At 41.8% G+C, this 24727-nt stretch overlaps 1 protein-coding gene across 9 annotated transcripts; it reads left to right on the top strand.

Annotated features, from left to right (window-relative positions):
• The first annotated feature begins 7498 nt into the window (after positions 1–7498).
• LOC101670985 (caspase-12) lies at positions 7499–24523 on the top strand. Of its 9 annotated transcripts, none has more exons than XM_045077510.1 (13): positions 7499–7647; positions 8997–9245; positions 10467–10514; positions 10683–10817; positions 12378–12626; positions 13950–13997; positions 17551–17642; positions 18065–18238; positions 19302–19536; positions 20125–20268; positions 23249–23358; positions 23685–23804; positions 24354–24523. In XM_045077510.1, exons 1-12 carry the CDS (start codon positions 7641–7643, stop codon positions 23781–23783), a joined length of 1590 nt encoding a protein of 529 aa, XP_044933445.1. In that variant the 5' UTR covers positions 7499–7640; the 3' UTR covers positions 23784–23804; positions 24354–24523. The 9 variants fall into 9 exon arrangements, with proteins under 9 accessions (XP_044933445.1, XP_044933444.1, XP_044933446.1 ...); XM_045077509.1 differs by having other exon boundaries at positions 7501–7647; positions 20122–20268; XM_045077511.1 differs by lacking the exon at positions 10683–10817 and having other exon boundaries at positions 7501–7647; positions 20122–20268.
• The last annotated feature ends 204 nt before the right edge of the window (positions 24524–24727 follow it).

The raw sequence follows: 24727 nt of genomic DNA, 5'->3' as shown, positions 1-24727 counted from the left end.
AAAATTGTAGGGTTTCTGAACTGTAGGGGTTAACTGAATTTTCAATTGTAAGGATTAACTAATACTACAAAAATTCATGCTGGCTTTATATCTGGACTTGGCCTGCTCATGTAGACATGTAAGTCACATCACAAAGATTCAAAAATATGTTTCACAGATGCCTCAGTCTTTGACTACCAAGTGGTAATACTAGAAACCCAATAACAGAAAGACTGCCTCACATCTGTATATAGCACAGAATGAAAATACACACGCATACGCACACAGATTCCAAACGTAGAACTATGTGTACATATAGGCACATACAAAAACCAGGAAGAAAAACATACAAACTAAGCATTCGACTTAAGAAATCAGAAAATACTAAACCAATACATAAATAGAAGTAAGCAAATCATATGGATTCAAAAGAACGCATGAATGAAATTGTAATGAAACAAAGGACTGAGCAGGTCACTGAAGCAAACACTGGCCCTTTAAAGGGCTAATGAAATTACAGACAGCCAAGACTGAATGTGAAAGAAAAGAATTAGCATAGAGGCAATATTCAAGATAAAAAGGTATGATGAATATAGATAGACATAAATACAGAAAAAAAAAAATTAGAGAAAGGACACCTGGGTGGCTCAGTGGGTTAAGCCTTTGCCTTTGGCTCAGGTCAGGATCTCAGGGTCCTGGGATCGAGACCCGCACCTGGCTCTCTGCTCAGCAGAGAGCCTCCTTCTCTCTCCCCCTCTGCCTGTCTCTCTGCCTACTTGTGATCTCTCTCTGTCAAATAAATAAATAAAATCTTTAAAAATAATTATCAGAGAATATCACACATAACACAGAGGAAATATACGGAAAACTTTCTAGAAAAGGTAAATTAATAAACTTAACACATGATAAAATAAAAAGCTAAATTGACCCATAAACATTAAATAAATGAATTTTTCTTTGTCATATTCATCTGCAAAAATGATGAGTAGACCCAAATTGTTGTAAAGACATGTCTTACAGAACTTCTAAGAAACTGATTCATTCTACTTTCAATAAACAGTTCCACATGAAAAAGAGAAGTATGCTTCTTAAAATCTCTTATAGGCCTTATACAAAACTGAAACAAAATGTTAGAAGAGGAGGAGAAGTTAGAAAAATATTGGCTGATTTCTCATAAACACTCATGTAAAGATTCTAAAAAACATGTTAGCAAAACAAATCTAGCCGTATCTGAAATACTACTAATATTTATTAATTAGTATTTGACGATACTAGCATTTACTCTAAGGATGTGGTTATAGTTTAATAAGAGACATATTTAGGACAGCTTTCCTCGAAATAAAATTTAAAAAGTAGATGCAATAATTTTAAGAAGTTTATAAATGCATTTAATAGTACTGAGAATTCATTTATGATAAAGAATAATTAAAACCTTAGAAAAACAAGAACAAAAGCAATTCCTTAATCTAATGCATATATTTAATAAGAAGTCAACCAACAAAATAGAAGTACAGGAAAAACAATGTGTGAAAATCTATAGCCTCCTTATGCAGAAATATTTGAGGATTACCTTTGAATAAGATACAAGTAAAAAATATTTCTATTCAGTTTTGCACTAGAGTTCCAAGCCAAGAAAGCTGAAAGTAAAAGTATGGAACACAAAAATAAAATCATCATTGTTCTTGAAAAATATGATTTTATTCACTAAAAATCTCTTCAAATTAATAATATATTCCCTGGATTTGTAAGAATTCAGATCAATATACAAAATAAAACAGCATTCTCGTATTTAAAAGATGATAGGAAGTGTTTGCTTTTTAAAGGCTCTTCTTGCAAATAGCAATTTACATCATAAGATATTTGAAGGTAATTGTAAACAAATACTTGCAAGGTATGCATGGAAAATATTTTTAAAAAATCACCAAGTGACATGTAAAGAAGATTTAACTACTGTGAAGGATATCCTCAACACTGATTAGAAGACAAATGTAAAGATTTCAATTTCCTACCCAAATTAATCTATAAACCCAACAGAATAACAAAGAAAACCTAACAGGAAATTTTCTCAAGCTGGATAGTTTACTTTTTAATTTTTTTTTAAGATTTTATTTATTTATTTGACAGAGAGAGATCACAAGTAGGCAGAGAGGCAGGCAGAGAGAAAGAGGGGGAAGCAGGCTCCCTGCCGAGCAGAGAGACCGATCCGGGACTCAATCTCAGGACACTGAGATCATGACCTGAGCTGAAGGCAGCAGCTTAACCCACTGAGCCACCCAGGCGCCCTGGATAGTTTATTTGTATGCCTTGTTTAGAAAATACAACAGTAAGAAGAGCTAAGAAAACAATTTTGTGTTGAAGGGATGGACACTGCCTAACTACAAATCAGGACATGATGTAAAGCTCCGTCAAGGGAAACAAAGCGAAACAAACCATTGGACTCCATCAAGACACACAGTGATTGGGAACAATGAACAAAACTAAAAGGCAGCATGTGGGATGGTGAAGATATCTGCAAGGACATATCTGAGAACGGGTTAGTATCTAAAATCTGTGAAGAAATTATCAAACTTAACAGCGCCTCCCCGCTCCCCCCAATAATACAACGCTTACACTTTTCAGGGGATGCAACATGGTATAGTTACTCTGGTAGGCAGTATAAAGGGTTCTCAAAAAGGTAAAAATAGGGGACACCTGGGTCAGTTTAGAGTCTGATTTTTCATTTTGGTTGATGTCATGATCGCAGGGTCATCAGATCAAGCCCCACATCCGGCTCTGCCCTGGGTGTGGAGCCTGCTTAGGATTCTCTGTCCCTCTGCCCCTCACCATTCCCCACTGCATGCTTCCTCTCAAACAACAATAACAACAATAAAAAAACCCTAGAACTACCCTGCAACCCAGCAATGGCACTACTAAGTATGTACCCAAAGGATACAGAAATACAGATTCAAAGGCGTACACACCTCAATGTTTATGGTAATGTTATCAGCAATAGCCAAACTATGGAAAGAGCCCAAATGTTGACAGAGGAATGGATAAAGATGTGGTTTATATATGTACAATGGAATGTTATTCATCCATAAAAGTAATGAAATATCATTTGCAATAACATGGATGGAACTAGAATTTATTATGCTAAATGAAATCAGCCAGTCAGAGAAAGACAAATACCATGTGATTTCACCATACGTGGAATTTAAGAAACAAACAGGTGAACACAGGGAAAGGGGGAAAAGACAGAGGGAAGGAAACCATAAGAGATGCTTGACTGCAGGGACCTGTAATGGAGGGGGTAGGCTAGATGGGAGATGGGCATTAAGGAGGGCACGGGTTATGAAGAGCCCTGGGTGGTGTGTGTAAGTGATGGACCACTAAATTCTACTCCTGAAACCAATTCTACCACATATGTTAACTAACTAGAATTTAAATAAAAACTTGAAATGAAAAAGAAATAATATGAAATGAAAAATAAATAAATAAATAAAACCTCATTTCTTCTTGGAAATGTTGCTGAGTAGCTTAATTTTCCGTATGCAATTCTCTGTATACGAGCTGATAATCGTCACACCCATACAATTCCCTTCATCTAAAATTGGACTGTTTTTAACCCATATTTTTGTTTTCCAGTGTCTAACGTCCTAAGATTTTCACTGACTTCTGCATCCATAACCAAGTGTTCTGTGCTTTTTTCAAACAATAACTCTCAATGCTAAGAAACAATGAAAAGCATTTATACTATTATGGCTATGTGAATCATCTCTGGACAAGTACTGTGTTGGGATGTATCTCCACCTTTTGGGGGCTGATCCCTCAGTAACTGTCCATTCAGAGAAGAATATTTCTAGCCTCAAAATCTACCACTTTGTTATTACCTGGTCACACATGCTTGCTTTTCTCTCCTATAATTCTAAGGCTAAGGCATCACTTCCCACTTAACTCCTTCATGCTTGCTGACCGAAATTGTTCAATAATAGTCCCATTGCTGTCCTACATCATGTTCCCACTGAATGATGTCATTGCTATTGCCACAAAACACATTATAATGATCCCATTAAACAACACACACACACACACACACACCGCTCTCTTCCCCATAACTCCTCAAAGCTCCCCAAACTCCCTTTATTCTCTCTCAAATCACTTCCAGTCCCTCTTTTGTCTCTAACCTTGAATCAAAAACAATTTTTGTTAATGTAACCAGTGTCTTCCACATTGTCAATTTGAATGTTTAATCCTCAATCACCGCTCTGACCAATTAGAAGTACTTCAGAGTGATGTTGACATCTTCGGTTAAGTTGTGTATTTGAGACTTTTCTTGTTTCTTGAGGAAGGCCTATATTGCTATACCTTTCCCTCTTCTGACAGCCTTTCCTGCACCTCCAAGGTTTTGAACTGTCTGTCATGTTTTCATTTCATTTGCTTCCATGTATTTTTTTTTAAATTTCTTCTTTAATTTACTGGTTAACCCATTCATTCTTTAGTAAAATGTTCTTTATCCTCCATGCACTGGAGATCGTTCAAAAATTTTTCTTGTGGTTGACTTCAAGTTTCATAGCATCGTGCTCTGAAAGTATGCATGGTATGATCTCAATTTTTTTGTACTGTTGAGGCCTGATTTGTGACATAGTATGTGATCTATTCTGGAAAACGTTCCATGTGCACTTGAGAAGAATGGTTACTCTGCCACTTTAGGATGAATGTTCTCTATGCATTGGTTAAGTCCACATGGTCCAGTGTGTCATTCATTGTTGTGGTCATCACCATGGAGGTACATGGTCCAAGGTGTCATGTCCTTGTTGATTTTCTGCTTAGATGATTTGTCTAATGCTATAAGTGGGGGTATTAGAGTCCCCTACTATTATTGTATTATTATCAATGAGTTCCTTTATGTTTACTATTAATTGACTTATATATTACAACTGTCAGATTTTCCTGTTGGATAGACTCCTTAATGATGACATAGTGCCCTTCTTCATTTCTTATTAGAGTCTTTGGTTTAAAATCTAGTTTGTCTGTTATATACATATGGCTACTTTAGCTTCCTTTTGACATCCATTACCATGATAGATAGTTCTCCACTCCACTCCCTCACTTTCAATCCGTAGGTGACTTTAGATCTAAAATGAGTCTCTTATAAGCAGCATATAGATGGGTCTTGCCTTGCTTTGCTTTTCTTTCTGTCTTTTTTTTTTTCCTTTCTTTCTTTCTTTCATCCATTCAGATACCCTATGTCTTTGGCGTGGAACATTTAGTCCATTACTTTCAGAGTGATTATTTTTTTAAGATTTAATTATTTATTTGATGGGGGGAGGAGTAGAGGGAGAGGGAGAATCTCAAGTAGACTCTGCACTGATCACAGAGCTCAACAAAGGGCTCAATCCCACGACCCTGTGATCATGACCTGAGTCAAAACCAAGAGTCAGATACTTAGCCTACTGAACTCAGGTATCCCCATTCAGAGTTATTACTGATAGGATTTAGTGCCATTGTATTACCTATAAATTAGGTGTTTCTGGAGGTTTTCTCTTATTCTTTCTAGTCTTTGTTGCTTTTGTTTTTTCCCACTCAAAGAGTCCCCTTTAATATTTCTTGCAGGGTGTTTAAGTGGTCATGAACTTTTTAGCTTTTGTTTGTCTGGGAAAATCTTTATTCTCCTCCTATTCTGAATGACAGCCTTGCTGATTGAGTATTCTTGGCTGCGTATTTTCCCATTCAGTACATTGAATACATCATGCCACTTTCTTCTGGCCTGCCAAGTTTTTGTGGATAGACTTGCTATCAACCTTATTTGTCTTCTCTTGTAGGTTAAGGGTTTTTTTTTTTTTCTTTCTTTCGCTGCTTTCAGGATTATTTCCTTATTTGTGTATTTTGTAATTTTTAAATATAGTATTTGATATTTAAAAATTAATCAAGAAAAGAATTAAAAATCATTATATCATGAAATATTAGGCAGCCTGGTGAGTAAGGCAGGATAAGTTAACTACATCTTATTTTTCATAAGAGGTAGTCAAGAACATTGTTGTATTTGGTCTATCAAAAAACAGAGGGATAAAATATGCACGTTACTGAAAGATCTGAAAATCAGCATAAGAAAACAAAAATGAATAATTTAGGGAAATTACATATAGAATGTGGGACTGAAGATGGGAGAGTTGTACTGAGAATATGTTTTCTATTATGCACTTTTCTGTACAACTGAATTAGATGCCTGCTGCATACATTACTTTGATAGAACATCTAAAACTTATTAATCTATCAGGGCACCTGGGTGGCTCAGTGGGTTAAAGCCTCTGCCTTCAGCTCAGGTCATGATCCCAGGGTCCTAGGATTGAGCCCTGCATCGGGCTCTCTGCTCAGCAGGGAGCCTGCTTCCTCCCTCTCTCTCTGCCTGCCTCTCTGCCTACTTGTGATCTCTGTCTGTCAAATAAATAAATAAACTATTAAAAAATAACCTTATTAATCTATCAACACTGTTAATACTATATGGTCATTAAAAAAATGAAATAGTTCCTAAGGTACTTTAATTCTTACAAATTTCTTTCATACATTGGGAAATTATAAAAAGCCAACTGTTGATGACATGGGAAAAAAGTTATTGGTAAGTATGTGTTTCTCTATTGGTGAGAAACTGCCCCAAAACACAGTGACTTAAAACAATGGGCCTTTTCTATTGTTCACAAGTTGATTATCAACTCTGTGGTTCTTCTTGTCTCTGGGGTTATCCAAGTGCCTGAGATCATCTGCACACGGGTTAGGCATCTCCATGTGATGTCTCTAGCAAGCTATCCCAGTCTTGTTCATGTGGACAGTCACGTGTCCAAGAGGAAGAAATGGGTTACATGTCTACTGGCCTGGCAAAGAGCTTCACAGGGTCCATTTACTGCATCACAGTGGCAAAACCCAGTCAGAGTTGAGTTTATAGTCAGACCAAAGGAAACAAAGATACTCCTGATAGCAGCCATCAATAACATCAGTACTATACTGAGTGCTTTTTAAAAGCACAGGATAAGAATTCTTACCAATGTGCTAAGCATATAATTGTGGTTAATTTGTGGCATGAGATTAAAAAAGACCGATGATCTTACTACATTTCATACAATTTGCATTATTTAATTTTTATAGCAAACATCCTATTGTTTAAAAAACTAATCTTGAGTAAAAGAGTCAGTATAGTAAAATATACACATTTTCCCAGTGCTGACCAGTACACAGATCAAGAAAGAGAAAAGAGATCACATACCTCTGTTTTTAAAAATGGTATCAGGAATAGCACTATTTGTCAGGCTCCAGTCAGTTTCCTGCTCCCCTTAAGTCTTGCAAACTCACACCTTACTGCAGGGGCTGAGTGGGTGTCTGTGGTGAGACCTCTCTGCCATTTCGTGGCTATGGGGTAGCACAGAGGGTCCATTTGACTTCAAAATAGACTGCAAAACAGAACAGAGAAACTGTGTGAGAATGAAGAGGAAAGACATGTTTGCTTCCTGTTTTCTAGTAGAAGTAAGACACGTATCAGAAAAGTCAAATTCTATCTCCATACAGACAAAGAGAACTTGAAAAGCTGTAGTTTCCCATTTAGGCAATACCAGCATGCCAGAACCCTGAGAGCAAAGGGAGAAGGCTGCTTTCATTTTCACTACTTTCCTACCCAGAGAGACAGAACAGCAATGGCTGGTGAGTGTCTCCGGTTTTCTGGCATTTATGTCTGTGTTTTGGGGGAGTGACAGCTCAGGAAGGAGGGCAGGACAGGAGATGGAGCCCCGAAGGGGGCTCTCATGAGACAGGGCTGTTTTGCTCTGGGAATGTGAGGGATGGGGAGCTTGGGGCACAGCAAGCAAGTGTGCTATCAGACAAAGCATTTTTAGCAGAGAAGCTACAGCTTTTGTGGGGGGTGGGGGGAGGAAGTGTAAAAATTCTGGACCTATGTTCTCAGAACATTCCTAAGATTTTAGTCTTTTCTTTGAATTCATACTGCCTGAGCTTTCTTTCTTTCTTTCTCTCTTTCTTTTTAAGATTTTATCTATATTTTTGACAGACAGAGACCACCACAAGTAGACAGAGAGGCAGGCAGACAGAGAGAGAGGGGCTGAGCAGAGAGCCCAATGAGCGGTCCCGATCCCAGGACCCTGGCATCATGACCCAAACCGAAGGCAGAGGCTTTAACCCCCTGAGCCACTGAGGTGTCCCCTGAGGTTTCTAACCATTTCTTCAGTGTATTTCACTTCCTCCATATTTCCGCTCTCTGTATGACCTCTTGTTTCCAGCAGTGAGCAAGCCAGCCACAAAGTGTGCTCTCAATCTCAGACTACAGACCCACCCTGCCAGCCCTGGCCAGGGAAACAAACATACATTTTTCCACAGATGATAGATAATACTTCCACGCTTTACATCTACACATACTAACTACAGTGCATTCTTTTGTTTAAAGATTTTATTTGTTGATTAGACAGACAGAGATCACAAGCAGACAGGCAGGCAAAGAGAGAGAGGGAAGCAGGCTCCCCGCTGAGCAGAGAGCCCGATGCGAGACTCAATCCCAGTACCCTGAGATCATGACCTGAGCCAAAGGCAGCGGCCCAACCCACTGAGCCACCCAGGCGTCCCTACAGTGCGTTTTTAAAAGAGATAATGATAAAAGTGACAGGAAGGGAAGCAATCACAGATGATACCAAGCTGAAATGAGGCAGCCATCACTAATGGAGCAACTTAATGAAGTTGTTTAAGTTGCTTTCCTTCCCCGAGGCTCACTTTCTCCACCAGTAGAAGGCATAGGTTTGGGGAAGATCAGTGCTTCTCTGTGTGTGGTCCTCAGAACAGTAACTTTAATATCACCTAAGACACGGGTGGAAATAAAGATTGATGTGCTCCACCCTGTCCTATCAAATCAGATTTCTGGGAATAGGGTGCAGGAAGCTCTGTTCATCGCCCTCTCAGATACTCTCTTCCTTGTTAAATTTGAGAACCACGCACCTAAATCAGAGACCTAACGTCCTGCAATTCCTAAAATCGTATTGTCCTCACAGAGAAGAGATCACTACAAGACCCAGTCAAAGAAATAAAGATGATTGCCAGTACCATGCTTGGTGGCTTCTTGGAAGACTTGAAGGAAAAGAAGGTATTAGATAAACGTGACTTACAAACAATAGGGAAAAAAGTGAACTTCATTGTGAATAAGACTGAAAACCTGGTTGATGATCTCTCTGAGAAAACTCAAGTGGTAGGTCAAGTATTTATGGACCGTCTCGTCAATTCCAAGAGCCTGCTGAGTTTGAGTGAGTATCTTGCGCCAAAGGACTCCTAACTTATTATCTGCCCTCCTATGCAATATCTGTTTTATTTCTATTTTCTAGTAGAGAACAAATTATCTGCATCTCCAGTACTTTCTTTGCCTTCCCTCAGCAACGGTCACCTTCAATCACCCCTTAACATTTCCTGTTTACTGTATTATATCTCCCCTTGCTAAAACGTAAAGCCCATGAAGCATGGAACTTTGTCTGCTTTGTTTATCAAGAGAGCCCCAACTCATGGAAATGGCACCTGACACATTACAGGTGCTCAGTAATTACTTGTGAAATGCATGAATGGTCCTGGAGCTCTAGTAAATTCAGGGACAGCCCTTAGCTAATCTCTGCTACTCTGGCCACACTCTAGACTCCAGAGTTATTCCCACCTGTAAAATGCTCAATAGAAAAAAACACCAAAATCCACACAGCAATCCACTATCTTCTGCTTAGCTGGAGCTTGGCCCAAGGCAAGAATCTCTGAGAACCTAGACTGTCTTTGTGAAAGGAGTACCTAGGGAGTTTGAGGAGCATTAGTGGAACATGAGTGTATCCTTCTCTAGGAAGCATGGGTTGGCTCACTCTCTCTTTGAAGAGTCAGGGGAGTCACTATTTTACGTTTTTTGGCACAAACTTTCTCTGTCACAGTGACTCAAATCCAATGCCGTGACATAAACTTAGCAATAGATAATAAGTACAAAATGGCTGTGAATGTGTTCCGATAAAGCTTTATTAACAAAAACTGCTGTTGAGCTGACCTTGGCCTCTAGGTTGGAGTTTCCTGACTCCTACTCTAGAGGACAATATATACATGCGAGTGTTCCCAATACTGAGGACATCCTTTTGCGATCATTTTGTGGTTGCTGAAAGACTACCTAAGTTTATAGACGTGTGTACATTCTTTCCTCAGAATGAAAAATGCTACTGCAGAAAAGCCTTGATTAAAGAATTTGATTATTCCTTGAATTATGTAAGCAGGAACATAATGAGCTCTTCACTGTGTTATAGAAACTCTGCTTCCTCCTTCACCTGGCACAAAGTCACAGTCCTCTAAGACAAATGTGGAGCTCAGACAAGGAACCAGATTTCCATGCTTCATAGGGTCACCGCAGGCCAAACATCATCAATTTCTTGTGAGTGAGAGGGAGTTACATGTGTGTAGATTCTAGAAACCTAGTTCTGTTAACACATGTTCTTTTCCTATTCTTTCAGAAAATGAGGATGAGGAATCTGAGAGCAGTGAGTCATCTTCTTTGACAGGTAAGTGCCATCAAATCTCATATCACAAATGAAAACTCAGACATCTAGGGCTGTCAGAAGGCACTACAGTCAAGACATAGGAAACTGTGTTTTTACTCACTTTCCATCTCTAGAAATAACCTTCAGCATTCAGCATTGATCCTTAACTTTTTGTTCATTCCACTTCAGAATCTGAAGATGAAAGTGAAAGCGAAAGTGAAAGTGAAGAAGAAGAAAATGCCAAGCCTTCCCAGGCATTGGCTCTCCCTTTGGCAGGTGCCACCAAACCCAGTGGCTCATGTAAACCCTCATGCGTCACTCAGGGTAAGGCCCTAAGTAACAGGGGCCCTAAGTTACAGTGGAGAGACCAGAGATGGGTTCAGAAATTCTGGGTTATTTCTTCCTTCTGTGCCACCCGAGACAAAGTAAGGTCAGCGTTCATATCCCCACTCGTTCATCCTCTAATAATCTGGAAGTGCAAGTGAAGATCATGAAATTAGGGAGAAGGCTGGAGGCCAAACATGGCTTCTGCCTGTGACAGGCAAGGTCATGGATGCTTGGTGACATTCTGTGAGCTAAGGCAGATGGGGAAGCTGTATGCTATAGTGGAAAGAGAACTGGAATAAAACCCAGGCAATCTCAACCTGAGCCCAACACGGCCACTGACTAACCATGGTCTCTGGTGTGAATGACCCAACCTTTCTGAGACTCATAGTTTTCAGTGAGATTAATAACATCTTTAAAAGATTCCCAAGACAGCAAACAGATAAGCAAGTAACAACTATATGAACAGGATAAGGATGTGGTTAAGAAAAGCACGTTAAGAAACACACAACAGGACTAGACGCACATACTGTGTGATCACTAGAGAAACGGATGAGTTACTGAACCACATCAAGGAATTGCAGTGTCTAGAAAGGGGCTACTGAAGTGTTGAGTCATGAGCACCATATTTTCAGAAGTCCAGGACAAGCTTCCAAAGGCACGAACACCTTGTAATCTGTTGTATCCATTATCCTTGTAATATCCGTATCCTTATAATCACTGTTGTATCCATTATACACACATATGAACTGAGCACCTACTGTCTACCATTCCAATCACTGTTTCTAGCAGTAAGCAAGATAGGTCAAGATCTTGCTTTCATGGAGTTGACAGTGTAATGAAGGTGCACACTTAGTACATATGAAAAATAAATAGTACAATTCAGGAAATGGACAAGAGAAAAGAGGTGAGGCAGGTGGGCCACAGTGAATAATTATGAGAACTCATTTGGGGTGATATTTCAGTACATGCTTGAACAACAGAGAGGGGGAGGGTTGTGCCACACTCTAAAGCAAAAGCATCCCCTGGAAGGGCAGCAGGCCCATGGGGGCTGAGCAGAGATGGACGTGCCATGCCATAGGCCAATCTGATGGGGGAGTAGCAAACTGGGAGGGCATGGTAGGAGGAGCTGTTCCGGGCTCCTGCTGAAGCTGCCATACCACTCTGGGCCTTTGTGGAAGTGAGAATGAACTGGATATTATTTGCAATAGAAAGTCTTTAGGAGTTTTTAAATGGAGGAATGATAAGCAAGCATAGCATCAGAAAGGCCAAATATTTCAGTTAAGAAATAATAGCTTTAAGCAGGGGTTGTACCAATGGGGAGGATGATAATTGGTGACATCTGGACCTCCTTTGCAGGTAGAGTCAACGAAAGCATAATTAGAAAAAAAAATAATGCACTCTACTTTGACCTATTAAATTAGATTTCTAGGAATAGCATGCAGGAAGCTCTGTTCACCACGCTCTCAGATATTTTCTCCCTTGTTAAATTTGAGAACCCTGGGCCTAAATCAGAGATCTAACGTCCTGTCAATTCCTAAAATCCTATTGTTCTCCCAGAGAAGAGATCACCAAGAGACCCAGTTAATGAGATAAAGGTGATTGCCAGCACCGTGCTTGGCGGCGTCTTGGAGGACTTGAAGGAAAAGAAGGTGATAGATAAGCAAGAGTTACAAATAATCGGGAACACAGTAAATGTCATCGTGAATAAGACTGAAAACCTGGTTAGTGATTTTACTGAGAAAACTCAAATGGTAGGCAAAGTACTTAAGGACCATTTCTTCAATTCCAGGAGACTGCTGAGTATAAGTGAGTATCCTGAGCCAAAGGACTACTAACTTCTTCTTTATCTGCTCTCTTATGCAGTCTCTGTCTTCTTATTTCTATTTGCAAAAGGAGAACTATCCACATCTCTAGTAGTTTCTTTGCCTGACGACCTTATAAAAGATGGCAAAAGGTCCCGTAAACCCCGGCCCAGTCCATGTGCCAGCATCCAAAGTCACTTTATACTCGGACACATCACATCTATTTCCCTCAGCAACTGTCACCTTCAATCATCCCATAACATTTCCAGTTCACATTATTATATCTCCCCTTGCTAAAATGTAAAGCCCATGAAGCATGGAACTTTGTCTGCTTTGTTTATCAAGAGAGCCCCAACTCATGGAAATGGCACCTGACACATTACAGGTGCTCAGTAATTACTTGTGAAATGCATGAATGGTCCTGGAGCTCTAGTAAATTCAGGGACAGCCCTTAGCTAATCTCTGCTACTCTGGCCACACTCTAGACTCCAGAGTTATTCCCACCTGTAAAATGCTCAATAGAAAAAAACACCAAAATCCACACAGCAATCCACTGTCTTGTGCTTAGCTGGGGCTTGGCCCAAGGCAAGAATCTCTGAGAACCTAGACTGTCTTTGTGAAAGGAGTACCTAGGGAGTTTGAGGAGCATTAGTGGAACATGAGTGTATCCTTCTCTAGGAAGCATGGGTTGGCTCACTCTCTCTTTGAAGAGTCAGGGGAGTCACTATTTTACGTTTTTTGGCACAAACTTTCTCTGTCACAGTGACTCAAATCCGATGCCGTGACATAAACTTAGCAATAGATAATAAGTACAAAATGGCTGCGAATGTGTTCCGATAAAGCTTTATTAACAAAAACTGCTGTTGAGCTGACCTTGGCCTCTAGGTTGGAGTTTCCTGACTCCTACTCTAGAGGACAATATATACATGCGAGTGTTCCCAATACTGAGGACATCCTTTTGCGATCATTTTGTGGTTGCTGAAAGACTACCTAAGTTTATAGACGTGTGTACATTCTTTCCTCAGAATGAAAAATGCTACTGCAGAAAAGCCTTGATTAAAGAATTTGATTATTCCTTGAATTATGTAAGCAGGAACATAATGAGCTCTTCACTGTGTTATAGAAACTCTGCTTCCTCCTTCACCTGGCACAAAGTCACAGTCCTCTAAGACAAATGTGGAGCTCAGACAAGGAACCAGATTTCCATGCTTCATAGGGTCACCGCAGGCCAAACATCATCAATTTCTTGTGAGTGAGAGGGAGTTACATGTGTGTAGATTCTAGAAACCTAGTTCTGTTAACACATGTTCTTTTCCTATTCTTTCAGAAAATGAGGATGAGGAATCTGAGAGCAGTGAGTCATCTTCTTTGACAGGTAAGTGCCATCAAATCTCATATCACAAATGAAAACTCAGACATCTAGGGCTGTCAGAAGGCACTACAGTCAAGACATAGGAAACTGTGTTTTTACTCACTTTCCATCTCTAGAAATAACCTTCAGCATTCAGCATTGATCCTTAACTTTTTGTTCATTCCACTTCAGAATCTGAAGATGAAAGTGAAAGCGAAAGTGAAAGTGAAGAAGAAGAAAAAATGCCAAGCCTTCCCAGGCATTGGCTCTCCCTTTGGCAGGTGCCACCAAACCCAGTGGCTCATGTAAACCCTCATGCGTCACTCAGGGTAAGGCCCTAAGTAACAGGGGCCCTAAGTTACAGTGGAGAGACCAGAGATGGGTTCAGAAATTCTGGGTTATTTCTTCCTTCTGTGCCACCCGAGACAAAGTAAGGTCAGCGTTCATATCCCCACTCGTTCATCCTCTAATAATCTGGAAGTGCAAGTGAAGATCATGAAATTAGGGAGAAGGCTGGAGGCCAAACATGGCTTCTGCCTGTGACAGGCAAGGTCATGGATGCTTGGTGACATTCTGTGAGCTAAGGCAGATGGGGAAGCTGTATGCTATAGTGGAAAGAGAACTGGAATAAAACCCAGGCAATCTCAACCTGAGCCCAACACGGCCACTGACTAACCATGGTCTCTGGTGTGAATGACCCAACCTTTCTGAGACTCATAGTTTTCAGTGAGATTAATAACATCTTTAAAAGATTCCCAAGACAGCAAACAGATAAGCAAGTAACAACTATATGAACAGGATAAGGATGTGGTTAAGAAAAGCACGTTAAGAAACACACAACAGGACTAGACGCACATACTGTGTGATCACTAGAGAAACGGATGAGTTACTGAACCACATCAAGGAATTGCAGTGTCTAGAAAGGGGCTACTGAAGTGTTGAGTCATGAGCACCATATTTTCAGAAGTCCAGGACAAGCTTCCAAAGGCACGAACACCTTGTAATCTGTTGTATCCATTATCCTTGTAATATCCGTATCCTTATAATCACTGTTGTATCCATTATACACACATATGAACTGAGCACCTACTGTCTACCATTCCAATCACTGTTTCTAGCAGTAAGCAAGATAGGTCAAGATCTTGCTTTCATGGAGTTGACAGTGTAATGAAGGTGCACACTTAGTACATATGAAAAATAAATAGTACAATTCAGGAAATGGACAAGAGAAAAGAGGTGAGGCAGGTGGGCCACAGTGAATAATTATGAGAACTCATTTGGGGTGATATTTCAGTACATGCTTGAACAACAGAGAGGGGGAGGGTTGTGCCACACTCTAAAGCAAAAGCATCCCCTGGAAGGGCAGCAGGCCCATGGGGGCTGAGCAGAGATGGACGTGCCATGCCATAGGCCAATCTGATGGGGGAGTAGCAAACTGGGAGGGCATGGTAGGAGGAGCTGTTCCGGGCTCCTGCTGAAGCTGCCATACCACTCTGGGCCTTTGTGGAAGTGAGAATGAACTGGATATTATTTGCAATAGAAAGTCTTTAGGAGTTTTTAAATGGAGGAATGATAAGCAAGCATAGCATCAGAAACGCCAAACGTTTTCAAATATTTCAGCTAAGAGATAATAACTTTTAGGTTGGGGTTATACCAATGCAGAGGAAGACAAATGGTGGTATCTGACATCTTTTGGAGCTAGAGTCAAAAAAACTATGGATGGGTAGGGTGTTGGCTAATGTAGGAAGAAGAGGAATCAGGATGAATCTTGGTTTTGGCTGGTAGCTAGGTGAAGGTTTTAATTAAGTGACGTAGAAGAAAACTTATAGTTGAGGGAAAACTCAGGAGAACAGATGTCTAGGCACGGACAAACATTAGGGGTCTCTCCCCGCACATGTCCACTTTGATGCGTGTAGTACATCCCAGGAGTAGACATTGAAAATACACAGGTGGATTCAACCGAGTTGTTCACAGAAGAACCAGGCTTGGGACTAGCTCTGGCGATTCAGGTGCATGCAGACAGTAGGTAAGATGATGTCTTGAAGAGGCCACCTGGGCATTGGTGCTCACAGAGGATAACAGAGGGTCCAATGTAGAAAGGCCTAACTTTTCGCTGTGCAGCGGGAGAGCTGAGAGCCAGCAGCTTGAGGAAGAGCAGCCACAACACACAGCATCGCAGAAGCATGGAGAGATGCTGAAGGGAGAAGATGTGTTCTGCCAGGTTAAATGCTGAAATAGCAGCAAATGGTCAGTGGGAACCTTGATCCCAAGGATCTGAGGGTGACAGTGACAGCCAGTGTGTGTTGCATCAAGAACAAAATGAGATTGGGAAAATGGAAACAGGCTGTGGAACATCGCCTTTAAGGAATTGTGCTGAGCTGTGGAGCCCAGCCCCAGAGCAACAGCTGGAGGGGAAGGGCTTGGAGTGGAGGTGTCTGAGAGAGGAGGGCATGAAAGCGTGGGATTTGCCAGGGGGTGAACACAGCAGGGGGCAGGGGGAGACAGGGCTAGGACAGAGCTGAATAAAGGCCTGAGTCAAGTTCTTGCAGGAGAGAGGAATTGGAACTCAGGGCACAGGGAGAATCACTTAGACATGAGGAAGTGTATTTCTTCTTTTTATTGGGAGGGGAAGGACAGTAGATAGGGAGAGATACAGGCAAATTAACAGACTGGTTGCTTCAAAAGGTGAACTCATTTTTACAAAAAAATAGTAGAAGGAACAGAAGAAGGCTTGTTTCCCTATGGAAAAACAAAAGGCAGGGGGTGGGGTGGATCGTTGGTGGCTATTTTCAAGTATTTGAAGGTAATGATTCATTAACAATCAGTTATAAACTTTTAATCTGTGCCAGACAATCAATCTTTCGAGATGCTGGATATAACAAAACTTAAACACACCTTTTCTGTCCTAATTAAGCTTACCATACAGTAAACACAATTAAGATTAAATATAATCATTATTCTTCTGGGGGCATTTACATAAAATAATCAAAACACAAGGTAAGCTATATGGAAGCCAAAGAAATATTCATCAGCTTTCAGTGGGCAAGGAATTAGACATTTTCTGGATGGTCTCAATGCAGGAAATACATACCAGTACCTACAAGGTTCACTCGTTGTGACCCTCAGGACTGTTTAGAGTGCTTTAGAACATGCACATTCCCCCATTAATGGAGACATTTCACTAGTGGCAATAACACAGTAGGGATATTGTGAGTGGAGTTCAGATACCTGAATAATGACTTGACCAGGTCAGATGAACAAGAGGCTTCCTTGCAAATCTTGGGTACTACGCACAAGTGAGGCTAATGTGCTGGGTATGAAAGATTAGTCCATATCATGGCCACTAACAAAAACAGAAACTGGTGGTGGGGTCAGTGAGAAGCAAAAAGAAAGAGGGAGCACTCAAGACTTTTGTTTTTGTCATTTTTTAAAAAAAATACAGAATGGTTTTCTGTTATATTAAGCTTTTTGAAGGAATGGCAATAAGTGTTTTCAAGAATGAGAGTCCAGTGAAAATATATTTGTATGTGCAAGGCTGGGGGGTGCTACTCCCTCAAGAGTTATTTTTTTCTCTCAGTTATTCAGGAAATCCAAGATTCCTCAATGGATATGGTGAAGATTTGTCCCTGCAAGCATTCTCAAGAACCGAAGACTGTGAGAGTCCAGGAGGTAACACGCTTTGAAATAGAAACACACATGACTGTCCATTCAAACCGCATACTGGGAACTCACTGGGAATTTTAGCTCTTGATACAGAAGCCTTTGGATTAGCCCAAAGGGCATAGAATGTTATTTAATCACGTCATCTAATTAAGTGGCCCTTCCGTCCAATTTCCTGTCTGTTTCAGCACATCCTCCAACATCCCTGAAACTCCTTCCCATGAACAACCAAATCCAGGTCTCCAGAGTGCATGCTCAGCTATGGTACACGTTTTCAGTCTAGAGTCCTATGTCTTTCTTCCTGAGCACCTATCTCCATCCCTAAGTCCTTCAGGCATCCGTTCTGTAATCCTAGGGGTCTACTTCGGGTGGACTTCAGAGGCGAAAGTGGGCAGGCCACATGGAACTCACCCTGTGCCTGTTATTTGCAGGTATATCCAGTGATGGAGAAGGAGGGCCGAACCCGCCTGGCCCTCATCATTTGTAACAAAGTATTTGACCATCTTTCTGAGAGAGAAGGCTCTGAAAATGACATTTTGGGGATGCAAGGCCTCCTTGAAAACCTTGGATATTCAGTAGTTATAAAGGAAAATCTCACAGCTCTGGTAATGTCTTAGGACAGTGGTATAAGCTTCCTTCCTTCCCTTTCTTTCCTGGACTTCTTCCTTCACATCTGGAAGAGTATAGTGCATGTTACAGGAGTTCTCCTTCTCCAGAATGGGCACCCCTGGGTTTCAGCCTCTTCCAATGCACACTTTCATTAGCAAAGATTTATAGAGTAGTACTTCACTAAAAACGCTGGATCTTTCTAACGCTCTCCATTAGGGAGGCACCGATGACTTGATAGTCTTTGTGAGACACTACCCTGACACCTTTACAATTTCAGCATTACGTGTCTCAATGTAAAGCCAAGTATGCAGTCAAACAAACAAACAAACAAACAACAACAGCAAAAAACCGTGAGTGCTCACATACACAGAAAGTTGTGATCCCGGCTCTACTGAAGAAATACCACGGGTGACTTTGGATAGACCATTTTAAACCTCAGAAGGAATTTGTTAAGTATCTCTACTTTATGTCAGTAGGAACCAGTCCCTTACTATTACTCTTTTTTAATGAAAACTTGGGGGAACCCCAACATGTAATACAGATGAAAGCAAAGCCTTCTGGTAGGAGACCTGCCACCTCACGTGCTCTTCCTTATACTCCACCTTCCAGCACCTCCCCCAGCCTAGGTTTCCACTGAAAACCAGTGGGCTACACACTGGATGGAAATCTCTCTAGGAGTGCCTGGGGGGCATAGTGGTTTGAGCATTGCAGTCTTGGATTCGGCTCAGGTCGTGATCTCAGCATCCTGAGACTAAGCCCCGTGTTGGGCTCTGTGCTCAGCATGGAGATTGCTTGAGAGTCTCTCTCCCTCTGTTCCTCCCCCAATTCCCTCTCTCATTCCCTCTCTCAAATAAATAAATAAGTCTTGAAAAACAAAACAAAACACCCTGCTAGCCTTTACCTTCTGTATGTCTAAATTTCTGCTTTTATGTCGGGATGAAATTTCTCTTACAATTCCATTCTGTCCATGCCATCTGATTCGTTAATGCCTCTGTCTACTCTCTGAGCACACACTGTGTATGGAGAGTTTCTAGGTAGTAACTCCAGGGACTCTTTCAGGAAATGATAACGGAGTTGAAGAACTTCGCTACCCGCCCGGAGCACCAGTTCTCGGACAGCACTTTCCTGGTGTTCATGTCCCATGGCACCCTGGACGGGATCTGTGGCAGGAAGCACAGAGATGAAGAGCCGGACATTCTTCCCGATGATACCATCTTCCAGATTTTCAATAACCGTAGCTGCCATGGTCTCAAGGACAAGCCCAAGGTCATCATCACACAGGCCTGCCGAGGCAGTGAGTAGGGGTGGGGGCACCCAGGGAGGGGCCATGAACCTCCTTCTATTTGCCTAGCAGCTCACCTTCATGTTCCCAGGGATGAGTGACACAGACAACATTTTAGAACTGCACTCACGTCCAGTCAAGGAAGAAATTAAGCCTGGGGGTGCCTGGGTGGCTCAGTCGTTAAGGGTCTGCCTTCAGCTCAGATCATGATTCCAGGGTCCTGGGATCGAGCCCCACATCTGGCTCTCTGCTCAGCAGGAAGTATACTTCTCCCTCTTTGCTGCCTTTTTTTGTGTTCACACACTTGCTCGCTCTCTCAAAAAAATAAGTAAGTCATCTTAAAAAAAATTAAGCCTGTATAATTTTTAAGAAGTGTGAAGCACACTAGAACAATAACAAGTGTCCTGGTCCTGGTCCTTTGGGTCATACTAAATATAAGTGGGCTCTGTATGTTCTGCATTCAGTGAGGTAACACCCTTGCATTTTTAATAAATCCCATACTGGAATGTACTGCAGTAAGGGTAGTATGGTAGAAGAGATTCTGTGTGTGTGTCTGTGTGTGTAACTTCTTTCCTAAGACACAGGCATCTCTCCCAGAAGGTGACGGGGCCGTCTGGGTGACTGACATGGGAGAAGCACTTGCATGGACATGTTACCAGCCCTTGGAGCGCTACATCTCCAGTGATGCCATAAAAAAAACCCACGTAGAGAAGGACTTCATCGCTTTCAAATCTTCAACTCCACGTAAGTGACTTCAGAGGGCAGTCTCTCCATCTAGCAGTTTCCAGGTCCCAGGATTGGCTAGGGATCCGACCTGATCACTAACAGCAGAGCATTTCTTCTCTAACGAGAAGTTTGATGTACAGAAGACGTTTAGAACATTGAGATTACTTTTATAACTTGAAAGCTGTTAAGTCTTGAATTTGGAGGAAACTTTCAAAGTAAACTGGACTTTGGTGAGGATCCGAACTTAAGCCAGTGAAGTTTAAATAAATGAAGAGTTGGTTTTTGTTTGTTTGTTTGCTTGTTGCTGAATATAGCACTGGCCCAGAAGTGTATGTTAGTCCCATGGTTTGGTCAGCTGATCATCTACTAGCAATTAAACAAGGCAATCAGTAACAATTTTAACACTTGCTTCACATATTCTAGAACCTCTTGGCTGGTTATCTGAATCTAGTCTTAAAAAATTAGTTAACATTCAAATGCCTGACTTCCATATAATATAGCCAATGACTGAAAATCCTCCTTTGGCAGGAAAAGACATAACAGAAGACAGAAAGAGAAGATACGCGGAGTCAAGCATGGTCAAACCTGTAGGAAATCTATTTAGTGGTCATCTATAATTTTGTTTTATGAGTGATTTACAGAACCTGAGCAACTTCCAGAATCTAGTTTACATAAGTCACAATTCTTTTTAAGGATTTTATATTTTATTTTATTTGATATGTATAGAGAGAGAACACAAGCAGGGGCAGCAGCAGGCAGAGGGAGAGGAAGAAGCAGACTTACCACTGAGCAGGGAGCCCGATGTGGGGCTCGATCCCAGGAGCCTGAGATCATGACCTGAGCTGAAGGCAGACATTTAACTGACTAAGCCACCCAGGTGCCCCGCACAAGTCACAGTTCTAATACAAACCTGGATGTGCCCAGAATATCACTACAATAGAGTTCTGATTTGTGGGTCCAGGGAGGGCCTGAGATTCTGCAGGCCCAAGAGGATGCCATGAGTCTCGTCTGGGGAAACAGGACACAGGCTGTGCCAGGAACACCCATTCCATACCAGGAGCAGTTCTACTTTGTCTTACCTGTTGGAGTTTGAATAAAGTTTTATTGGAAAGAGGAGCTCTCCACTTGTAGCTACTAAAGGAAGTTAAAAAGGTATATGCAGCCTGATGCACGCTCTAAGAGACTATTTTAGTTAAGGGCAGAGAGTCTCCTGCGTGTAAATCCTCCATTCCTTTCTGTACACATAGTGATGCACTGAGACGGACCGGCTCTGGGCACATGGTGCACAGCTGAAGCCGCCGGGCTTGAAGAGCCTTATGGAGTGTAGTCAGAGCAGAGGGGCCGAGGTGAACTGAGTGGAAAACCCATGCACAGCCTCATACAAATAAATAATGCTTGTCAACCGTGCTGCGTGCATTCAGGAAAAATGTGTTGAAAAATGAAGGAGTGAATTGTGTCAGTGGTCAGAGGACAGTGGACACAGAATCCTGGGAAAGAGAGGAGCTGGAAAACAGGGCCAGAGTGTCTGAAGCCCTGAGCCAGGGGCCAGTACCAAGAGGGAGACTGGAGGGGTAGGCAGGGGTCGTATAATTTGAGGCCTCATATGCTAGGGAAGGATTTGATCTTTAACATTGACATGCTTTATTACTGATATTGCTTTATACTAATAGTAATTAGAAATTTTGGAGAAACATACCTCACGAAAAGATGAGACTGACATCTTTAGATGTCTACTCTGGGGATTCTGTGGGGGATGGGTTACGACATAGCGAGAGGCGACATGGGGAGACAGGTTAGAATGTGACCAGGGTCTCACAGGCCACAGGTGACTACACCAGGCTTGGGAAGACATAGCTATTGAATCCAGCAATAATTAGGATGGAAAATTTGTATGACCTGCTGTTTAGTGGATATGGCAGCTGAATAAGACGGGGTGACACAGGCCACCCGAGGTCACCAGAGATGATCGTGTGCCTTCAACAGAAGGGGAATCCTGCGAGAGAGTGTGAGATGCCTTCAGCATACTTCAGGAGGAAAGGAAGAGAGTTATAAGAGCTACTCTGCAGAACAGAGATCGGCATCAGGATTTGGGGAGATGTTTGCCTAAGCATTATCTTTAATGTTCTAACAATGGGAAAAATAACCCAGAAATAGAGAACAGACTAAGACATCCCAAAGCGGAGGCTGAACTGCAGAGAACAAAGGCCCAGGCATCCGAGTGGCCTCAGGAAGTATGGCTGGAGGATAAGAAAGCGAAGTGAGAAGAGTATGTGTTGTCAGTTACCCGGAAAGAATCTGTGGGTGCTATGGCCTTTCTGATTTGAACGAGGCATCAGGTAAAGGTGAGGTGCAGTAAATGACCGTGAGGTTTAATGACTTGGAGGTCACAGCTGGCCGTGGGAGAGCCCCACGTGAAGGTAGGGCAGGCGGTAGGGAGACAGCAGCTTACAGTGCGTGGGCTAGGAGAGCGAGCCCAGGAAGGGAGGCAGCCGCTGGTAAAGGGACAAACAGGAGACGACTGGCATTTTGGTGATGGGAGACGCTGGATCACACTGCAATGGTAACGAGAAGCAGGTGCTCCAAAGATGTTCCTGATGAAAAAGTACCGGTAAACCATTACAGTACCAAACAACATGTTGTTCCAATTTTAGAACATGTGCTGCTAAAGCGAGCACTATAGTAGCCAACAGTGTGGATGAGGAGTTCAGACTCAAGGAACAGCGAGATCTAGGTTCCTTTTTCTGATTATACAGTAAGTGCTGGAAGGAATTCCATTCTTCCCCTCTCCCTGCAGCAGCGGGGGATAGCTCTGTGCTTAGGAATGTGCAGGGCGTTCATGACTGAGGCCCCTCGAGGGTCTCCTCTGACCAGCTCTATCCAGACTTGTCTCTCCTTCAAAGCACTGGCATCAAACCGTGTCCAATAGCTATGACTCTAAGACTCCTCCACACTTACACAAAGGCCCCATCTCCCAATATTTTAATGCTTTCCTTTGCAGATAACGTTTCCTGGAGATTGAACACAAAGGGGTCTATCTTCATTTCCCAACTTATCCACTACTTGGGAGAGTACTCTTGTTGTCACCATTTGGAGGAGATTTTCCGAAAGGTAGGGGTGTTCTTATCTTTTCACTGTTTTGTCCTGGAAAACTGTGCAACCATTATCAAACCTTTTTTGGGGGGAATCCTGAAAGCTCTTAAGCTGTCGTGCCATGCCTTCTGGTACCCCAGGTTCGCTTAAAGAGGAGGTTTTTTGGAAGTGTTGCTTGGAACCAGCATGAGTTTCATGGGCTCTGAGTCTTGCTTATTCAGAAAATGCTTTTGATGATACTATTTTGTTCATGTATGCACTATAGACAAGGAAAAGCTCAGAATTTCTTCTGTGTATTACCTGGCCACAGCCTTGATCTCTGAAGATTTTCTTTACTACCTCAGGTTCAAAATGCATTTGAGAAACCCAATGCAATGATCCAGATGCCCACGATTGAGAGGTTATCCATGACGCGATACTTCTACCTCTTTCCTGGGAATTAAAATCCATCTGAAGTGTCTCAGGTAAACATCTCCAAGAAGTGGACTTGGGTGCTCCCTGCTCAGTCTGTGAGTATAATCTAGAGAGAGCAGAGAGCAGGGGACAGAGGGCAGCTGCCCACTAGCCACAGTCACCTCTGCATTTTCTTAATGGCCCTGGTAAAACTCTGATTTCTTTTGAAATTACCAGAAATTGTAAGTCTAATGGTAGCCAGCTAGAAAATCCTTCAGTCTTCATGGCTCTCAAGGACTTACCTAGTGAGTGGAAAATATTTAGTTTCGACGCATGTGTAAAACAGCTGGCCTTTAATAGGCAGCTGACGTGTGGCTTCCTCCCCAAGAAGGGCTGAGTCTCATTCCTCTGTTTCTGACAAGGCCCGCCTGGTCCACGGGGCCAGCTGATGGCTGCTGGGTCCGTTCTGAGACCGTGAGGCTCCTGGCAGATCCTCCCCTTGGGGATGAGGGGCTCATGGCCATTCTGTAAGGCACACCTCATAGTAGATATTAGTGCTATTTATGTCTTACCTCCAATAACATCTTTACTTATGTTTTCTTCTTTCTAATTTTTTCCAGGAAAATTGAGCCATTCTGTTTTCTGTGAATCTACTACTTTAAAAGGTTAATGTTTGAATGTGAATATTTTTCTACCAAAATTCCCACTTGCCCACCCTGAAACAACGGCATGTGAAAACCATGGTCGTAGTGTTACTGAGTTAGTGCTTAATAAAATTTTTTGAAAATAATATTTGTTTTCTCATTCTATTGTAGAGTAAATCATTTTCACTGCACAACAAAGCTCAAGTATAGAAAAACAGAAAAGAATAGTTAATGGATAAATAATATGATCACATTAATAGGTATCCTGATATTAAGCAATGATTATGTTCTTGGGATGGCATCTTTGTCATAGAGGGTCATTCATTTATTCTCCATTTGAGGTCATGTTA

This window comes from Mustela putorius, unplaced genomic scaffold (genome assembly GCF_011764305.1).
Source record: "Mustela putorius furo isolate JIRA1106 unplaced genomic scaffold, ASM1176430v1.1 tig00000198_pilon_pilon_pilon, whole genome shotgun sequence".
In the NCBI taxonomy this organism is placed as follows: domain Eukaryota; kingdom Metazoa; phylum Chordata; class Mammalia; order Carnivora; family Mustelidae; genus Mustela; species Mustela putorius.
Note: the sequence above shows the minus strand (reverse complement) of the source record. Positions and strands in the feature narration are given on the sequence as shown.

Bases quoted from the DNA above. Each gene is read 5' to 3' on its own strand.
- LOC101670985 (XM_045077509.1), top strand. The intron at 20,269-23,248 runs GTAAGTGACTTC...TTTCCTTTGCAG, and splicing joins TTTCAAATCTTCAACTCCAC to ATAACGTTTCCTGGAGATTG. The intron at 23,359-23,684 runs GTAGGGGTGTTC...TTACTACCTCAG, and splicing joins TGGAGGAGATTTTCCGAAAG to GTTCAAAATGCATTTGAGAA.